At 48.3% G+C, this 20,816-nt stretch overlaps 1 protein-coding gene across 1 annotated transcript in view; it reads left to right on the forward strand.

The window, feature by feature from the left end:
* The first annotated feature begins 1,373 nt into the window (after positions 1–1,373).
* Rab37 (RAB37, member RAS oncogene family) overlaps positions 1,374–20,816 on the forward strand; it is a 62,517-nt gene continuing 43,074 nt past the window's right edge. The window contains exon 1 of the mRNA XM_050140177.1: positions 1,374–1,445. Within this exon, the coding sequence (XP_049996134.1) occupies positions 1,374–1,445 (72 nt within the window). The remainder of the gene's footprint in view (positions 1,446–20,816) is intronic.

Consider the following 20,816-nt stretch of genomic DNA (forward strand, 5'->3'; position numbering starts at 1 on the left):
CAGGTAATATACTCTCTATCTGCCCACCTAGAGAGTATCTCACCTGCATTTACTGAGCTATGAGTATATTCCAGGCAATGTTCCAGGCACGTGAATTAACTCGCTAACTCTTCAGAACCGGGGCTGGAGAGATAGCCCGTCAGTTAAGAATGCTTGCTGCTCTTGCAGAGGACTGGAGTTCAACTCCCATACCTACTCCCAACTACCAACTCCCAACTACCTACAAGTCTGGGGGATCAAACACCCTCTTCTGACTTCCATGGGCACCTCCCCCATGTGTGCATATGCATACACCAAAGCATGCATATAAATTAAAATAAAATAAATATTTTAGACGGATTGTGTTTTTGAGACATGATCTCATATAACCCAGGCTGACCTGGAACTCACTATGTAGACCAGGCTGGCTTTGAACTCACAAAACTCTGCCCACCTCTACCCCTGCCTTCTGACTACTGGGATTAAAGGCATGTTCCACCAAGCTCAGCAAAATAAGTCTTTAAAAATTTCATAACAACACCATAAAGCGGGCATTAAAATAATCTCTACATATTTATTTTGCAGTACTGGGGATCAGAACTCTAGACCTTGCACACATTAAGCAAACACTACCCCTGAGCTATAGCTCCAGCAAGCCCCCTGCCCTCTTAGGAAAGATTAAGTTGTTATAACTTAGTCCAATGTTACAACTTTCAAAGTTGAAGTCAGAATTCTGGGTCCCGTACTCTTACCATCCCGCCTCTTCTGAGCCAACTGTTCCTAACTTTGGGGTCGTATTTCTTGAAAGGGTCTGTATGCTTACCTAAAGACCTCAGCCCACACTTTCTTCTATCAGCCCCTACCAGCCTCTGACTAGGACCAGTTATTTATCTCCTGAAGGGAACTGTCTAGGGACCAAAAGAAAAGCAGCGCCAGCACCGATGGAGAGGAGAGCTGAGCTGAGCCATTAAGGGAGATGCTGGGTCACTGAGGATGGGGAACCCTGAGCTCTGGACCGCACCGCCGGGAGGACGCAGCGAATGCGATGCGCACATATACCTCAGCTAGCCTCAAAATCTTGCGTCGCTCTCAGCATCTTGGAGTCACAAGACAGGTGATCCCGGGCTGCGAGTATCTCAGAACTCTGGTCCCCGATGCACCACGGCGATTCTCCTGCTGAACTCTGAACCTTTGGGATCTAGGAAACCGATTTTTAGTCGGTACCCTCTAGGTCGCCTTAGGAGCTGTCCAGTGCTGATCACGGATGCGGCCGGGCCCCCGGAGTGCTTGGACCAGAGCCTGCCGCGCCCGGCAGAGCTCCGGGCCGAGCAGCTGGGAGCGCTGACGCAGAGCCCTGGGAGAGCTGGGAACTGTTAGCTCTGAGCTAGCTGGACATGGATCTGCAGAGACCCGACTCCTACCAGGGCGGAGCTGGCCCTCACTTCAGCGAGCATGTCCTACACAAGGTAAAACTCTCCCCCGGGGCGCCCACCTCAACGCCGGAAGTTCTCTCTGATCCCCTGACTTTTGCTTTGGGACTTAAACAAGAAACTAGAGAGTATCTGTGATCCTGGGCAAAGCCTTTCTGTGTGATCCTGTTTGATGTTCAAAAGAGAGATAGATACGTGCACACTGGGGGAGGGGACGCCTCCGGAGGCCCCAGTTATGGGGTGCCGCATTCACTCGTTCAGTTAACCCTCTCCTCCCCACACACCCATCTCTTTCTTCAGCCATTTGGTCTGTGCACAGGCATCTGAGCTTTCCCTAAGCCTTGTGGGAGACTGCACTTCTTCTCCCAGCTTCTCTGTCAATCTCCAGCTCATCATAATCTGGGAGCAGTAGTTCACCTGGTTAAAATATCCGTAGCTGTGATCTGTAGCTGGGCATAGAGGTGCACACCTGTGATTCTAGTACTCGCAGGAGGCAGATGGTGCAAGTTCGGAATTGTGAGTTCAAGGCCAACTTGGGCTATGTAGGAAGTTCCAGCTCAGTCTTGGCTATGTATTAAGTCCGTGTGTGTGTATGTGTGTGTGTGTGTGTGTGTGTGTGTGTGTGTGTAAAGAGAGACAGAGAGATTGGTGTTCAAATTGCAGACAAATTGCTGTACTCAAAGTGATGCCCCCCTCCCCAAGAGGTCTATAGATGCAAGTCTTCAAATAACCCTATTTGTCCTTCTCTGTTTTAAAAAGGTTCAGAGAAGCCAAGTAACTAAAAGCCAAGGATTGTGAGTCCAAGTCGAGTCTTGTGTTCACTGCACCCCCGCAGAACCTCTCAGCAGAGTGTGGTCCCAGGGGCCGGCAACGCGAGTGTGACCTGGGAGCCCATTAGAGAGTAGTATCTCAGACCTGCTGGATGATTCTGCATTTTAACAAGACCCCAGGGGAGCAAACAAGGGCATCTAAGTTTCCGAAGCATGTTTTGTGCCCTGCTGGCTATTTCTGATCTGAATAACAGAAAATCCACTAGTGAGTGGTGCAGGTGCACAGGTTTGAGAAACCTGGGTGCTCTTTTCCTCCAGACCTCCAGAGAAGGAGAAGTCTGGGAGTTCTAGAACCTTCCAGGACTGTGTTCTCGGAGACTGTGAATGTAGTCCTCTGTAAAGCATATGGAAACAAGGAACCTTACCAACAGGCCAGTGACAAACCCAGCTTAGTGGCAAAACATAATAATTATACAGGTCTCTCTAAAATTTATAAAAGACTGATTCGTTTTTATTTTATGTGTACGGGTGTTTCGCCTACGCAAGTCCATGTGCCATGTGCATGCAGTGCTGGCAGTGACCAGAAGAGGGCGTCAGATACCACAGACCTGGAGTTACAAGCATTAGCAAACCATCACGTGGGCACTGGAAGCAGGACCAGGGTCCTCTGGAAGAGCAGCCAGTGCTCTTAACCAATGAACCATCTCTCCAGCCCAAGAGTCTCTCTAATTTTAAAGCATGATATAAGATATAAATATTCAGAGTTTTCAAATTATTGATCAGATGCGGTCTTTCCTGCTTCTCTCATCTACACACAAAAGCCTTCGCTTCCTTTGGGGCTTATTGATCACCAGAGGAAGAACGATCTTATTCTAACAGGTCTCGCTCTGCCTGAAAACAAGTGTCCCCTTACTACGGTGAATACCTGGTCTTCTCAATATTGACAGGAGCTCACTTTGAACACTCCATGGAACTCAATACAGTGACCTGTGTGTGTGTGCGCGTGCACGTTTGTGTGTGCATGTCTGTGTATGTGTGTGTGTGAGAGGAAACCTCTCCAATGGTGCTGACAATCTCCTCTTAGAGTTGCAAAAGGTCAGGGTATTGACATTGGAGTATCTAAAAAAAAACAAACAAAAAACAGGCAGTGATGGTGCATGCCTTTAATCCCAACACTTGGGAGGCAGAGGCAGACAAATCTCTTTGAGTTCAAGGCCAGCCTGGTCTACAGAGTGAGTTCCAGGACAGGCTCACTCACTATATAAACCAGGCTGGCCTCAAACTCACCGTGCCAGATTCTGTTTAGTTTTTCAATGCAGATCTCATGTATCCCAGGTTAACCCTAACCTCACTACTAGCAGAGGCTGACCTTGATCTCATGATCCACATGCTGGGATTCTAGGCACGTGACACCATGCCCACTTAGAAGTTTTTGTTTGTTAATTTGCTGAGATGGTTTGGTTTGGTTTTGAATCAAACCTGGGTTCTCTGGAAGAACAAACAGTGCTCTTCACCATGGGCCCTTAGTCAGGAATCTTTAAAGATATATTTATTTATTATGTATACAACTTTCTGATTCCATGTATGCCCGCACGCCAGAGGAGGGCACCAGATCTCAGTACAGATGGTTTGGAGCCACCATGTGGTTGCTGGGAATTGAACTCAGGACCTCTGGAAGAGCAGACAGCACTCTTAACCACTGAGCCCATCTCTCCAGCCCCCAGGAGTCTTTAAAATGAACCTTTTACAGGAAAATAGTAAAGATCCTGAATCTCAGGTGTGCTCCTTGATGGATTGCCAAGGAGGCAGCACCCCTGTGCTCCAGCTCCCAGATGAAGAAACAGAACCTCGCCGGTTCCCCAGAAATCCCTCCGTCCCTTGACCCGCCCTCCTGCAACATAGTTCTCTTTCTTTACCTCCCAGAGATCAACCACAGAGAAGTGTCCTCTGATGTTTGGTAGTGACAGAGGGCGGTTTAGAAACCCGCCAGACAAGAGACACTGTGACTAGATGGGAAGAGACCCTGGCCTGAGCTCCTTCTATCCCTAATGTAACTTTCAGCAACATCTGTAAGCCTGACTTATCTTTCCTTTCTTACTTTTATTTAGTTTTAATTAGAATACAAACATGTGGGGTTTGTTGTGACATTTTAATACATGTATATCACTATTCTCTATCCTTACCCCCACCCACCCACCCAGCTTTCTTTTTCTCTAAGCTATGAAATACTATCTGGCTTACTGCTTTTTGAGTGCAGGTATTGGACACCAGAATGCTAGGCACAGGTGTAAGCTCGGGAATATCAGAAGCATCCAATAAATGGCAGTTGCTGTTAACACACACATCTTAAGCTTCAAAGTAATTTCAGTGGGTACCACATTTGGTTCCCACCTAAAATGATGCTTTGTGAGAAGTAGCAGTTTCACACTCCAAAACTCAGAAGCACACACACACATACGCACGCGCGCATACACACACACACACACACACACACACACACACACTCCATGGCACAATCCCATGGGAGCATCTCATATAAACCATCCGTGCAGAAAATATGACTTCTCTGCCAACCCCGAGTCCAGGTTTCCTAATGGGAAGTCTCTTTCCTCAGAGAGATGCGGCATGAGACATGCTGAACCCCACGAAGATTCACTTCTAGGACTGGGCTTTCCACTTGATCTTCAGTCTCATGAGTGGCGGCCTGGCCCAGAGGAGCACCAGACACTCTTAGGAGACACAAGTGTGAGCCTGGTGCCGGGAACCACTGGGAGGCACTCAGTTCACCCACCAAATGCTGGGGTTTTTTAAATAGAGCTGCTATTGCTCTCACAGATCTGAATATTTGATGCAGCTCAATAATTTAAAACATATGGACAATGGTGCTGGACTTTTCTCAGAGAACTTTTGGTCCTGTATGGCAACCAGGTCGATGTCGAGAGCCATCCAGGGCAGCGATGGCAGGGAGGGCCCCAGAAGCAACTCTTGGGTGGAAGCCGGTAGTTCCTGCCCTGACCTTGAGCTCTAAGCACAGAAAGGGTGGAACTTTGGGCCCAGATGTCAGCAAGGCAGGGCACAGGGACTTCAGCTTGACTTAGTGCTTACTCATGCTTGGTTTGTCCCAAGAGAGTGAAGCAGTGAATTACTAAGCCAAAGCCAGCCTCCTCCCAGCAAGTCAGAAAAACAAGGAGAGCAAGAAGACATGGTTGCTCATTCGTCTGTTCCAGGCTTGGTCTTTGTTGAATGGAATTAGCAGAGAAATGAGGGCAAAGGGTGCCACGTCCAAGTTTGCCGCAGTGCCTCCTCAGGCGAATGGTGAAGGGGCCCAGGGACTCTCAGCCACACCCTGTCCTTTCTCACACTTCCACCTGTCACTGCTCTCGCTCTGTGAGAATTACATCCCATAGTAATCCCCGCATCGCATCTACTCATTCATCAAACATATATCGGGCACTCCAAAGTGTGAGGGTCTACACTTTGGGGCACTGAGGAGGACATAGAGAAAATAGTTTCCTCCGTCAACGGCTTGGGACCTATAAGTCACGGGTACGGGGCTGGGAGACAGCTCAGCGCTTAGAGCGCTTGCCGTAAAGTGTGAGGACCTGAGTTTGAACCCCAGCATCTACATACAACCCAGAGACAGTCGTGTGTGCCGGTAATCTCAGCACCAAGGAGGCAGCCACAAGGAGGATCCTTGGGACTTACTGGCGGTGGAGTCTAGCCAAATCAGCGTGTTCCTGGTTCAACAACAATAAAACATGATAGAGGAAGACACTCAATATCAGACCCCAGCACACACACACACACACACACACACACACACACACACCACTCATACCACACATGCAATGCGCGCGCACACACACAATTTGCTTTAAGGTTGTATACATGGTCTCAACTGCCTTAAAAGACTCAGGAGCTGCAGCGGGACCACCCAGTTAGAAATGGTCGCTTCTGACATCACTTTGAAATGTCCCCTTTCATTTGACAGCCTCTGATTAAAGTTGACGTCTAAAGCTGGCTGCCATGGTGCGCGTCTGTAAACCTAGCACTCAGAAGACTGAGGCAGGGGACTCACTAAGCCAGCACCAGCCTGGGCTGTATAGTGAGTCTCTGTCTCGAACAAACAGAAATCAGCATCTAAGACAGAGAGACTCCCAGCCAGTCTTCCCCCTGCCCTGAGCCGTCACTCATAAAACCTAGGGAAAGTTGCTTAAAGCAGGATTGCTCTTTCCTGTAACCACCCCCACCCCAGATGACTAGGCAGAGACAAACAAACCAGAGGAAGATGGTACCCAGTATTCTGCTTTCCTCTACAAACCCTTTATCCCTCAAAGGCATCTTTGTCAATTAAACAATGTAAATGGGACACGATGTTGTGGTCAAAGCACCCAAATCCACAGGAAAATGCACACTCTGTGGGTGAATGAATAGATATTATTTTTGCCTGGAGGGAACAGCTCCGCTTCTTGCCAGATTTTCGACCTAGACTCAAGAATAAGCGAGGAAACCAAGGAAAGCCGGCTGCTGGCTCTCCAATCTTTATTTGCTCTATTTCCTCTCTCGTGCGTGCACTCTGATGGCTCTAGGTAAATAAGGAAGTGCAGGTTACGTCACTGGCAATTTGGAGCCATCTGGGGCTCCCTGAGCTGAGGAACTGGCCCTGCCCATTTCCCAGAGCAGGCAGCTGGCCTGGGGAGAGGCGCTGGCTTGCTACTTGGGATAATTTCAACAGGAAATGATGGTGACCTGGTCCAGCATTAGGGGCTTTCCCAATGCCCCTGACTTTCATCCTTTGAGAATCCAGCCCCTTTCATTTGAAGTCCCCAAGGTATTTTGAGAAATGGCTGAAACTCACCAGTTTGGGACGTGTTTGCTCTTGTGAGCTGGCCTGTGGAAAAGGCTGTGGCTTCCTTCATTTTCAAGGCTGTGGATATGGATACATACTTGTGTGTTTGTGCATGTCTGTAGGCATGTATCTGTGTGCACAGAGCATATGTGCATGTGTGTGCATGTGTGTCTGCACTCTTGAGAACCTAGTGGATCTCAGACTTTTTGCATAAAAGACCCTGCGGATGATTCCGTATTAAATGGAAGCTACTGGGGGAGAAGGTCGGAGGCCTTTGGAAAATTCCGGCCATGCTGAATTCCATTTTAGCTGGATGGAAACAAGCAGAGGTGAGGGCCAGGCCTGGCAAGTGTTGAGCTAGATCCTTGCAGAGGCGCTAAATTTATCCCAACGTGCTGTTTGCCTCTTTCCTCACCCGCCTCTAGCAAGAGACACAAATCTCCAGGGATGCAGGTGACTGTAGAGATCATAGCACTGTTGTTAAGTTGTGGAGTGCCTGAGGACTCTGGTCCCTAGCAGAGGCCAGCGCAGGGCTGTCCTCTCTCCCACCAACCAGAGGAGATCGGCTATCCTGAGTGAGAGAGCCTCAAGCCAGCAGCAAACAGCAGACCTAGAATCTTGGCCCCTAAGTGACCTCACCCATCAGCACCTGCCCAGCCCTCAGCCGCTCCTGGAGGCAGTGAGGCCTTCCGTGGTAAATTCAAATCAGCCAGCTGCTGAGCTCTCCCCGACAATAGCTCCTACTTCTTCCCTGAAGCCAGCCCCACGCCCTCCTCTCTTACGTGAATGTCCAGTTATCAGTAGATGGATTTGCGTAGGATCTTAAGGGTGTGATTTAGCAATTTGGGCTTCACCAAATAGAACTGGTGTGCTTTTAAGGTGCCTGAAACCAGGTCACCATGTGCGCACATAAACACACACACACACATGCGTGTGCAAATATGCAAACATACATACTTGTATACACACCTCTCTCATAAACTATAGACCGTGATAACGAGCGTGTTCTCAAAGTTTCCTGGTTCCATTTTGGGACTGGGGATATTTGTTGTTTCAAAGACAGGGTTTCCCTAGGTAGTCCTAGGCGGGCTTCACTAGCCTCCTGCCTCAGCTTCTCAAGAACCAGGGCAACAGGTGTGTGCCTGTGGGCCGTTTAAAAGCAGACCTTTCTCTTCCTCTTTTTCCTTGCCCCCTTGTTTAAATTTTGCACCTTGCCACGCCCTGGCAATTCAGGGAGTTTTTTAAACAAGCAGATTTGTTGGGTCAGAGAAGTGCCCCAGGGGTGGCAGGGACTAGTGGGCCTCGCTGCTCTCAAGGCCACGCTCACACCTGGAAGTCACAAAACCTCTGCAAGGGAATGAAGCTGGGCTGTACCTCAGTATCAGAGAAGCAAAGGGGGCACAGTGGTAGACCTCCGTCCGTGTATCCTCACTCCTCCTTGTGGGGTCCCCTTTACTGGTTTGTTCAATTTTGAACTCAGAAGTGTTCAAATCATTTCTGTACGATAGTCGAGAGGGACCTAGCAGAACTCATAATTATTATTAAAATGATTTTTAAAACACATGGCTCATCTGTGAAGGAATTTACAGTTTGCATCTTTTTAATCTATGCAGTGACACTTTCTTACCACAAACCTTTTGGGTTGCTGTCATCATTAATTCCGTATTATAGCTGGGAAAATGGGGACCAGATGGGGAAAAATAGAGTTCCATGCTGAAGGCCACAGCTGGTTTGTAGATAATTACGGCGGCAGACACTTACATGGCAGGCCCTTCCACAGAGTGGGTATTGCTCTGAGCGTTTATATCTGTGAACTCATGGAATCTAAATCACCCTGCTTGATCTCATTTTACAGATGTTAAGACGTCTAAGCCTAAATACAAGCAAGAGTGTGGGTGCAGAGGGGTAGCACTGGAGGGGGGCACAGGGGCTTTGTCAAGAAGATCACCTATTTGCTTTGGGGTATGGGGTATGCAATGTGTATTTTTCAGGCCCATCGGGTCCGTTGTTGGCTGTTTGTGTGTTTACGTGTGTAATGTGTATTCATGCTCCCACGTGTGAGTGTGGTATGCCACGGCACACGGGTGGAGGGCAGAGGACATCCGCTCATGCCTGCCCTCACATTCCGCCTCATTTGAGCCAGGATCTCTTTGCCGTTCCCACTGCCTACACCAGGAGAGCTCATAGGAATTCTCCTGTCTCTACCTCCATTCCCACTGTAGGAGTACTGAGATTACAGATGTGAGCTACTGTGTCCAGATTCACATGGGCACATAGGTAGGGTCAGGTTTTGAAACTTGCTAGGCAAGCTCTCTGCTCACTGAGCCATCTCCATGGCTCCCATAGAGTTAGCTTTGTCTGTCTCTCTGGGCAGGCTTGTGTTATTGAGACCATGATTCCTATATGGCCCAGTAATGCCAAACCATAGATTCCTGTAATGCCAAGCCATATTGTAATCAAGAGATCACTTGATAAGTGAAAGGGGGCTTGCAGGATTCAGAATATAAAGCTGCCAGTCTGATAAGATATAGCCACTGTCTGCCCTATACGAGGCTGGCTTCAATCTATAGTCCCTGTGACCCCTTCTGATCCTCCCTACCTGATCTCTGCTTCCATCAGCCGTGTCTGAGAGGGACTTTAATCAGACAGGCAGTCCAGGCTTTCCCACATCTACATCCCCCATCATCCTCTCAGGAACCACTTGCCTCAGAGCTGGAGAGTGCCCTGGATATGCCCTGGTCGCTGGAGCATGGGAAGTGGGAGGAAGGAACGCTTCCTTCCAGAAATCTCCATCTGTCATACCCAGACCCTGTCACCTCACTGCTCTGCCTCCCTTTCGGCCAGTGCCAGTGTCAAGGTCTTGGGGATCCAGGGATTGGGAACCAGGACAGAGAAAAAGAAGAGCTGGTGGGGCCCTTTCCTTAGACACACCATAACCGTCACTCCAGATGCCCCCCAGTATTGTCAACTCTGGTTGGGGATTTTGAAAATCGATTCAACAAATAAATTTGCAGGATCAAGAGCCACCTTCCACCCCCAGGAAGCTGAGTCCAGCAAGTTTTCAAGTCAGAGAATAGCTCAGAGAGGTGGCACAGGTCCCACGGCTTCAGCCCATGTGATACAGAGATCCTGGTTCCTGTGAAGGTCCTTAAGGGCCAAGGGCAGGAGTCTCATACCTTAATTCTTGGGGAAGGCCAAATGTGCGCTGCTCTCTGAAGCTGCCTAGCTCTAGGGCCTGACTAGATGACTAATTCCAGAGACTATAAAACCATAGGTCTGGGCTGGCAAGATGGTTCACTGGGTGAAGGTGCTTGCCACCAAGTATGATGGCCTGAGTTCAGTTCCAGGACACGCATGGCAGAAAAAGAGAACTTATTCCTGAAAGTTGTCCTCGGACGTCCACTGGTGCGATGTGACGTGTATATGTGCATACACACATATAAATACATAAATGGAAACCCCACGGATCCAGGATAAGCTCTCACCCCTGAAGATCAGAATGACCCTGAGTCCCCCAGATCAAGGATCCCTTCCAGTTCATATCTCAAAAAGGAAAAAAGTTCTCATCAAACATCCGAGATATTCCTGGAGCGAAGTTCTGTGGTCTGGGCTTGCTGAGCCAGAGTCCAGCATGCTAAAATGAAGTAGGCACCTCGCCCTGAATCCCCAGACATCTGAGCTGAAAGTTCCCGCCAAACTGAAAGATGCCAGGGCCCTGGTTCTTCATGACAGCTCAGCCCATGTAGAGAAGCTTGGAAACAATGGAAGCCAAGACCATGTGAACCCCAGGATCCCTCCTTCAGGCCCTGAATGGGTTCTCTTTCAAACAGCATGGTCCAGGACCACAGACTCACAAGAAGCCACGAGGTGGAATCTCGAGCATCACCCCTTATCCACCACGGGTCTCCAGCACTGCCTGCCCTATGCCTGTCCTGTCTTCCCTATCAGGTGCTCTGCCCATGTCCTGGCTCGGACACCCCATCAGGTCCCCTGCTGACCGGAGCACCATCCTCCATCACCACACCCTCCCCTGAAGCTCACTGGCACAAAGACAACTACGTGTAAGGTGGCATTAAGACTTTTGTGCCGCCTTGGCCCTTAGTCGACTGTCCGTCCTTGGTCATACCACTCAAATAGCCCTACAACCATTTGCAGAGCCAGTCCACATTAGTCAGACTGCTGAGTGGGTGCAGTATGGGTGTAATACAGGCTCTCCAGGAGGAACTCTTGAGGTCAGGACCCCTTCCGCTTGCCAATGAAGGACCAGCTCAGACTGGTTTAAGCAAGAAAAGAATCCATCAGCCTCATGCTGCTAGCTTGGCATGAGGCTAGCTTGGTGCTTTCTCTCTCTCTCTCTCTCTCTCTCTCTCTCTCTCTCTCTCTCTCTCCTCTTCTCTTCCTCTCTCCTCTCCCCCTCCTCCTCTAACTCCCCCAATCTCCCCTTCCCTCTTCCTTCCTTCCTTTTTCTTTGTTTTTTTGTTTGTTTGTTTTTTAAAACAAGGTTTCTTTGTGTAGCCCTGGCTGTCCTGGCATTTACTCTGTAGACACCAGGCTGGCCTTGAACTCAAGCCCTGCACCACCACTGCCTGCTCCTCCCCGTCTCTTGATGCTATGCTATGACTTGTCTTAATTCACAGATGTGTAGTTCCTCATAAAGTCGTAAGATTATCAAAACCCCTATATCTTCTTAACTTCACAGCAACGAGATCCAACCGAGACCTGAGGCTCACTGGAGACTGAAATGGCCACATGCTCACCCCTGAAGCAGTCATTGTAGAGGTTGAAACAGTCACATGCCCATCACTGAACCAATCGCTGGGACTAGTAGATAGCATACATTAAACACAAGTTATACGCTGCCCTCGCGTTTCACGGAAGCCCTAAAGATCAAGAATGGGAGAGGGGCGGCTGGTGTGGTGGCCTAGGCCTTTAATGCCAGCACTTGGGAGACAGAGCAGGCAAATCTCTGAGTTCCATGCCAGACTGATCTACATAGCGAGCTCCAGGCCAGCCAGCACTACGTAGTGAGACCTTGCCTCAAAGAGAGGGAGAAGAAACGAGAATAGGAAAGGGGGGATTTTTGAAAGGGGATAGCAGCCAAGGGTGAGCCGTTTCGAAGCCACAGATGCCTCTGTGGTAATCCTGGGTGAGGCTGAGTCTCAATGTTTTTAAATCTGTAATGAGCAGAAAGTGGAAAAGAAACGAACTCTTTGCCATTCAGCCCAGCCTGGACTGTGGGTTCCCACATGTGGGAACATTTACCACCGAATAACAGGGCCTGGGTCATTAGTGACCAATCGGTCTTAGGAATGCGCTAGTCTGACCCTATAAATGGAACGGCTTAACAACGGGGCTGAGAAGGTGGACCTTACCCTCTGGCTTGGAACAGACGTTTCCCTGATGGAACAGATGGTCCAGCTGCCAAGGAAGAGGTCGGTTTGAGGCAGAGGATTAGCACTCAGGAAGTGTAGTCCAGGCAGCAATGAAGGGACCCAAGAGGGCTTAGGGCCTGAGCAGTTTGCCACCACATGAAGCATGGGAAGTAAGGCCGAGGGCCCGCTAAACAAGACTGGCTTCATGGGTGTGTCATTCGGGCAAACACACAGGGACCTGCCTCTATTTTACAGGGCCTGGGCTCATTTTAATGCTCGGCAGTGGCCATCTTGAAAGCCTCAATAATTTTTACCCAAAGAACCTACTATAAATGCTACTTCCTACTTCACCCTGCAAATGCTATTGCTGTTCCTGCAGGCATCTGCCTCTGCAGTGAGTCCGGACTGCTCCTGAGGGTGCTTTTCCCCTCTGTTGGCCTCACACCACTTAAGATATGCCTCGAGTCAATGGGAGTGGTCATCTTCTGCCTGGGGTCAGACAGCACAGGAGTGGCCAGTTCTCCTCCCCTAGGCAGAACTGCGTCCATAGGAGTGCTTCCTGGCAAGGGACAGGCTAGCTGTAGAATAGGGCCACGGCAACAGAAAGTGTGGTGTTGAAGGCAGATGCCTAACGGGGGTGGGTGGCCTGGCTTCACACAGGTTAAATGGGGTAAGTCCCTGTGACAGGACTGAGGAAGAAGTCAGTGGTCTCCCTCTCTGATTCAGGCATGGCAACGGACTAGCCATATGCTTCGTTAGGGCTATTAGAGAATAGCGGGGCCTGTTAGACTAGAAGGAGCCGTTATCATTGATGTAATGTATGCCATTTGGAAAACGGAAGCAAAGAAAAGGGTTGCCCGCGTCACTGTTGACTCAAACAAAGTATTTCAGAGCCAGGCATGATAGCACACCACCTTTAATCCTAGCTCTCAGGAGGTAGAGGCAGGAGAATCATTGCTGCTGGTCTCTGTAAAGAAAATTCCAGGTTAACCAGGACTAAGTAGTGAGACTGTGTCCCCAGAAAATAAATGTATGGAGTTGGAGAAACAGCTGTCAAGAGCACATCAGGGTGTTCCAGAGAACCCAAGTTTGATTCTCAGCGCCCATGGCAGTTGGGTCACTATAATAGAAGGCTGCTTGCCGGGCAGTGGTGGCGCACACCTTTAATCCCAGCACTCAGGAGGCAGAGGCAGGCGGATCTCTGTGAGTTCGAGACCAGCCTGGTCTACAAGAGCTAGTTCCAGGACAGGCTCCAAAGCTACAGAGAAACCCTGTCTCGAAAAACCAAAAAAAAAGAAATAGCAGGCTGCTTGTTCGTTCAGGGCCGCCCAGACCCGAAATAACCACACAGAAACTATATTAATTAAAACACTGCTATGGCCAATCACTTAGGCATATTGCTAGCTAACTCTTATATCTTAAATTTACTCATTTCTATTATTTTGTATTTTACCATGAGGCTTGTGGTTTACCAGTAAGGTTCTGAGTCTTCTATCTCCTTCAGCAGCTACATGGTGTCTCTCTAACTCTGCCTTCTTTCTCCTAGCATTCAGTTTAGTTTTCCCGCCTAGCTCTATTGCAGAGGGTGGGGAGGTGCACAAGCTTTACATCTACATATATAGTACAAAAGACCATGCCCAAATGGGCTGGTATCTTAAAGGCTATTGGCTGAAGGAGTTCCCACAGCAGGTCACTATTGCCTGTGAGTCCAGCTGCCAGGGACAGAACACTCTTTTCGGGTCTCCATGTGCATTTGCACCGGCATACACATACCCACTCCAGACACAGACAAATACAATTAAATATATTCTAAAGAGGATGGGGTGTGGGAGGCTCTAAAAAAAAATCTTACTAGCTGGGTGGTGGTGGCACATGCCTTTAATCCCAGCACTTAGGAGGCAGAGGCAGGTGGATCTCAGTGAGTTCCAGGCCAGCTTGGTCTACAAAGTGAATTCTAAGACAGTCAGGACTGTTACACAGAGAAACCCTGTCTTGAAAAAAAAATTTACTACTATAAATGAGGAAATGAGATATTTTGAGAGAGGACCTTCATCCAGAGAATTTATTTAGTATATTGTTATAATTGTCCTGTTTTGTTATTTTTTTTACCTCTTACTGTGTTTAATTTGTACATTAAGTAGCATTATTTGCATGGATATATGTATGGATAGAAAAAACCAACAACACCATGATTCCTGCAATTGCTGCTTTAGTTCAGGCCGTGTCACAGGTAACCTCTTAGCTAACTCCAGCATCCAGAGCTCCAGAGAGGGCATGCTTCACATTGGATAGAATTTTACATATACCATTGTTTTGGAAAGTTCAGCCCTAAGATCCCGACATCATGGATTCAGTCTGAACACACTTGGTTTTAGTCCTTCCTTCATGGCTTCTGATTCTGCCTGCTGTTGAAGCTGGAGAAGCTGGAGATGCAGCTACACTTTACCAGATATGGCTCTCCACATTACAGGCGTTTGTGCTTGCTGGGGACATCCACGGGAAGGCGAAATGGACGGGTGTCACGTTGAAGGGCTCTTCTGAATTAGACTTCATGCTGACCACACTGAAAACCATTGTGCTATTGAGGCCAAAGCCAAGGTTCCCCGCGATACGGTCATGGTTAGGAAGGTGGCTTCACACTCTTCCTTGTTTCTCATAAGATGGGGGCAGTTGGGGCTGGGAGGTGCTCTTTACAACAAAGGGTGCACCAATAATGTGACTTATGATTTGTATTTGCTGCTTAGGACAGTGGGGAGGTCAAAGTGAGATGACTTCAATTTGCATGAGTATTATTTCACACTTTCTGGGTGGCTGAAGCATGTCAAATTGGAAGAAGGAGGGTTTGCTCAGAATCTAGTGAATCAACTAGATTGTCATTATAATCACTGTCTCTTGAATTCTGGGGGAATATTTTTTCCATGTTTTTTTGTTTTTCTTTTTTGGGGGATCTTTTTCAAATGTTTCTATTTACCTCCCTATTTGACATTTAAGTTAGATATTAAATAGCCAATTATTGAAACTTACTTTTTAGTTTTTGGAGACCTAGTTTTTTTGTGTAGCCTTTGCTGTCCTAGAACTCTCTCTCTCTCTCTCTGTAGACCAGGATGACCTTGAAACTCCCAAAGAGCCACCTGCCTCTACCTCCCAAGTGCTGGGATTAAAGGTGTGCCCCACCACCACCTGGCAAATTTGAAACTTATATGCCTAAGGAAAAGTTTAATAAAAATGTACTCAACATCTAATACAAAAAGAAATCCACATGTGTGCATGCACATGTGTGTGTGCGCGTGTGTGCGTGCATGTGTGCATGGTTCTGTGCCATCCACTATTACATGCATCTACAAGGTGTTTTGGATACATTGCCCAGGAAAAATGGGGGGATTCTAGCCACACCTTTACTGTAAATCAAACCAGACCCCAGATTTCACAGACACCAACTCTGCAACCTGGTGGAGTCATCGTCACCTTCCTCCTCTCTCATCGGCGCTTATATCTTCCTGTATCTGATGATGAAACACCTCTCTGCCTCGACACTAGTCCGCTTGTCACCATCCAGACAGTGCGACACCTCTATGAAAGAACACCCACGCGCTGGCAGCTTCCTCCTTCTGCTTCTGTGACTTAGTAAGTGAGGCTGGGTGGACTCTCAGAATGAGCGCACCACATAAACTTTGCAGCTCCTTCCAGTGACCAGAGGCAGTGGGCACTGGCTCACACCGGAGCTGTGACCTGCTGCTTCTCTGTCACAGAAACTCCTCAGAATAGGGGGTTGGAGAGATGGCTCAGCTGGTATAGCGCTTGCCACACACACACACACACACACACACACACAAACAAAAACAAAAACAAAAAACAGTGCTTGCCACACAAAAAAATGAGGACCTGAGTTCAGATCCCTAGCACTTATGTGAAAAGCCAAGCATGGTGGTATGCCCCTGCCATCCTAGCACTGGGAAAGCAGAGACAGGAGGATCCCCGGGGCTTGTTATGCAGGTAGTCTTGCTGAAACAGTGAGATCCAGGACCATTGAGAGACTCTGTCTTAAAAAGTAAGATGGAGAGCCGGGCGGTGGTGGCGCACGCCTTTAATCCCAGCACTCTGGGAGGCAGAGGCAGGCAGATCTCTGTGAGTTCAAGGCCAGCCTGGTCTGCAGAGCTAGTTTCAGGACAGCTAGGACTGTAACACAGAGAAACCCTGTCTCGAAAAAAAAAATAGATGGAGAGCCATTGAGGAAGACATTGACCCTCCACACAAATGAGTTCAAGTACATGCATGCACACACGCACGCGCGCGCACACACACAAAGTGGGGGGACAGACCCTCAGCTTCCTAAAAAGAAGGCAACATTCTTTTTGGGACACCGGTAATGAAAGGAGATGGGACTCTTTGCCGAGTGGTTAGCCAATAACCAGTGTCTGAACTAACGCTCAAGCACCACTAGCCATTGGCTCATGGACTCATGGACAGCAAATGCTATGAAAATGAGAAGGGCCACTGAGACCAGCCAGTTCATCGCAATAGTCAGCAAATGCAGAATCCTCTGGTGACTTTGCCAAGTTCTATGAGGCAAGGAGGGCCAGTGAGGGGACCCTCAGGTCTCCTTTTACAAGCCCGTCCCTGCATGGGAGATAAACATGTGACTAAAGAATCACGTGACAGCATTGGTACTGGTCATGTCCCATTCTCAGCAGGATGCAGGCACACAGGTGTCTTATAAAAAAAGTTAAATCGGGGTTGTAGAGATGGCTCAGAGGTTCAGAGCACTGGCTGCTCTTCCAGGGGTCCTGGGTTCAATTCCCAGCAACCACATGGTGGCTCACAACCATCTGTACTGAGCTCTGGTGCCCTCCTCTGGCGTGCGGGCATACATCGAGGCAGAATGTTGTATACATAATAAATAAATCTTAAAAAAAAAAAAAAAAAGTTAAATCCCTGGCCTAGTGGCATATGCTTATAATCCAAGCACATCAAACAGCCTCACCGAATTGTCAAGTTCAAGACCAGAGAAAGACTTTTCTGAAAAAACTAATGTGGAACGTGCCTGAGGAAGAGCATCTGAGGGGGAACTCTGACCTCCACATACATGCATCCCCGCCCCCCACCAAGAACCGACATACACAAAGCTAGCCACTGATAATGATGGGATTACACAGGTTTGGGGGACCTGTCCTACTGAAGAAGAGTTTGCTCTGCTCTGCAGTTTCTGCCCCATGGGGTTCCCCTTGTCTGTTCTGCATGTCTGACCTCCAGGAGCCTCCTCTCCCCAACCTTAGCTCTAAGGCACTGCATAGACATACCATAGCAAGACAAAGAAGCAAGCCACCCTTCCACGAAGCAAGAACTGCAAACCCTCAGGGTCAGAGAGGGACATGTGAGGTTGAGGTCACAAGGAGCCTTGTGTGTTGGCTAAGGGGTATGTGCTGAGTCAAGAGGAGTTGACTGATTGAAGGACCCTTTTCACAACCAATGGATCATGGGGTCCACATGAGTGATATCCTTAGTCAGAACTCAGACACAAAAGGATGCTCTCTGTCGGAGGCTCTAAAGGGGAAGCTAGCCCACACACAAGCTGGGACGCAGAGAAGAGGAGCCACATCCAGGGAATGGTGAGGACCAGATCAATGGCTGCCAATCACCCATCCATTGCGGAAGGCCCAGCCCTTCACAGAGTAGCAGCGAATGTGTGGGAAATTATGCAAACAGGGCAAAAACAGATGTCGGCATAAAAGTACTGCTGTTGTTTCTTAGGAACCTGTGTGCAGGTCAGAGGATAACGTTGGAAGCCATTCCTCAGGCTCCATTGACTTTGTTTCCCATCTTTAATGCGTGTGTGCTGTGTGCATGTTTTTGCATGCGTGGGTGGGTGCATGTGTATGGATGTGGGTGAGGGCGCAGGTGGGAACCCGGATCTGATACCAGGAATCATTCTCAATCATCTTGTTCAGTAAGGTAGGGCCTCTCAGTCAAACCCAGAGGTCACCAATATGGTTTGTCTGCTAGCTAGCTTGCTCTGGGGAGCCCCTGCCTCTACCTTCTGGATGGAAATTAGAAGCCAGCAGCCACCTCCACCTAGTATCAACGTGAGTTTCTGGGCATCCAAACTCCAGTCCTCAAGATTACACACGCATGGACAAACTCTTTAACTACTGGACCATCCCCCCAGTCCATCTAGCTTTTTCTTTTGAGACAAGGTCTCTCCTTAGACTGGAACTTGCCAAGTAGGCTAAGGCTGGCTAGGCGGTGAGCCTCAGAGGTCTGTCTGTCTGTCACTGCATCCCCAGCAGAAAGATGGCAAGTGGGTTCTGGGGACCAAACTCGGGTCCTCAGACTTACAAAGCAAGCACCAAGCTGACTCCGCAGCATCTACACACCCCCTTAGGAAATAACTTTATTTTGAGACTCAGGGTGCTAAAATGTCCGTTCTTTTATGAAAACATAGCAATAACAGTTTTATAACAACTTTCTATGTTTGCTACTATTTCGTTTTGTTTTTCAAGACAGGGTCTCTCTGTGTAACAGTCCTGGCTCTCCTAGAACTTGCTCTGTAGACCAGGCTGGCCTCAAACTCACAGAGATCCTCCTGTGAGGAGAGGCCTTATGAGTGCTGCGATTAAAGGCGTGTGCCACAACTACCTGGCTAATAACAACTTTCTTAACCAATCCCCTCTTACCCAACTTATTAACTTAACTAATGCCCTTCAGTTTCTTGGTGAAAGACTGGATCCATACGGCATGCTACATGCTCACAGTTGGGGGCGGGGGTCTTCGCTGAGATGTCCCTTGCTTTTGCTGGCACCCAGAAGCACTTGGTTAACCAAAGTCTGCTGCTCAGGGGCCCACTTTCATCTACACTAGTCATACAGTCAACAATAATGATATCATTGAATGAATTCCTCCATATACCAATAAATGTAAAGTATAAACAGAAAAGACGTGGAGGCAAAGAGGCCCAGTGGGTAGACATTTGCCACCAAGCTTGAGGACTTGAGTTCAAATGATTCCCAGAGCACCCATGGTAAAAGGAGAGAACGGACTCTCACAGGTTGTCCCCAACTTACACACACACCACAAACACACATGCATGCACACATGCACACACACACACTTAATTAATGTTTGAAAAGACATTAACCACTGGAATAAGAATGTGAATGGAACAGGACTGTTATTTCCACAAAAGTAAAACTGAATGATTAGGAAAGAATCTACATAAAATCTGTAATTAAAAAAAAACATACATGCCAGGGTTGGAGAGACGGCTCACTGGTTAAGAACACTGGCTGCTCGTCCAGAGGACCCAGGTTCAATTCCCAGCATCCACATGGTGGCTCCCATTTTTGAAGGATTTGATGCTCTCTTCTGTCCTCCTTGGGCACCAGACATGCACATGGTGCACATATATCCATGCAGGTACTCATACATATATATTAAATAATAAATACAATGCTACCAAATTAAGAATTCATTAGGGATTAAATATGAAATGTCCTCATAGGCTTATGAATGGAGGATGTGGTTGCCAGCTCACAGGCTTCGGGGAAGTGGCTGGATTCTGAGGGCTCTGATCTCAGTAACAGAGTCATCCTCGACAGAGTTGTAATAAAATATTGGCATCATTGGGAGGTGCTAAAAAGGAGATGTGGGGACCAGCTGGAGGAAGTAGGTCGCTGCAAGGGTGGGGAAGTGTCCTTAGAGCTGCAACTCACTGCAGCCCCTTCCTGTATGTCTCCTCTGCTTCCTGGCCACTATGATGCCATCTGCTCTCCTTCACCAGATTCGAAACCATGAGCTAATCAAATCCTCCCTCCATCAAGGTGCTCTGCTCAGGCCTTGGTCACTGCGACAAGCACAGAGGAAGAGGGGCCTGCACACTAACAGGAGGGAGAGCATGAGAGTGAAGAATTTGGGTCAGATTGCTTCATAACTAGCTAGCATTTTGCTTCGTATGAAAGAAGCTAGAACATAAGACAACACGACAAATTTGGGGGTCACTCAGGAAAAACACGGGACCTCCGTCTCAGCTGTGAGGGGAAAAAGGGCTTTAATTCCACGACTCTCCACCTCCCCAGCTTCCTCCTCCTACTTCCCCAGCAAATCAAATGGGCGGACACTGACTCCAGCCATCAAAGAATCTAGGTGCTTCCATCAGTATCGCAGACAAGAAGCTGCTCCGTCAGCTTTGGAATAGTCTGAACCAGCATGTGTCAACTACCTTCAGGGACGCCACAAAATTGTCTTCCCACCTTCACACTGGTGCCGTGACACGTGTGACCCCTCCATACAGTCATTCACAAAAATAGTGACAACTTACTATATTTTTAAAGAACATATTATTATCAACTGTGTGTGTGTGTGTGTGTGTGTGTGTGTGAGAGAGAGAGAGAGAGAGAGAGAGAGAGAGAGAGAGAGAGAGAGA

Source organism: Alexandromys fortis, unplaced genomic scaffold (assembly GCF_014885135.2).
Source record: "Alexandromys fortis isolate MF-2015 unplaced genomic scaffold, M_Fortis_MF-2015_v1.1 scaffold_39, whole genome shotgun sequence".
Lineage (NCBI taxonomy): Eukaryota > Metazoa > Chordata > Mammalia > Rodentia > Cricetidae > Alexandromys > Alexandromys fortis.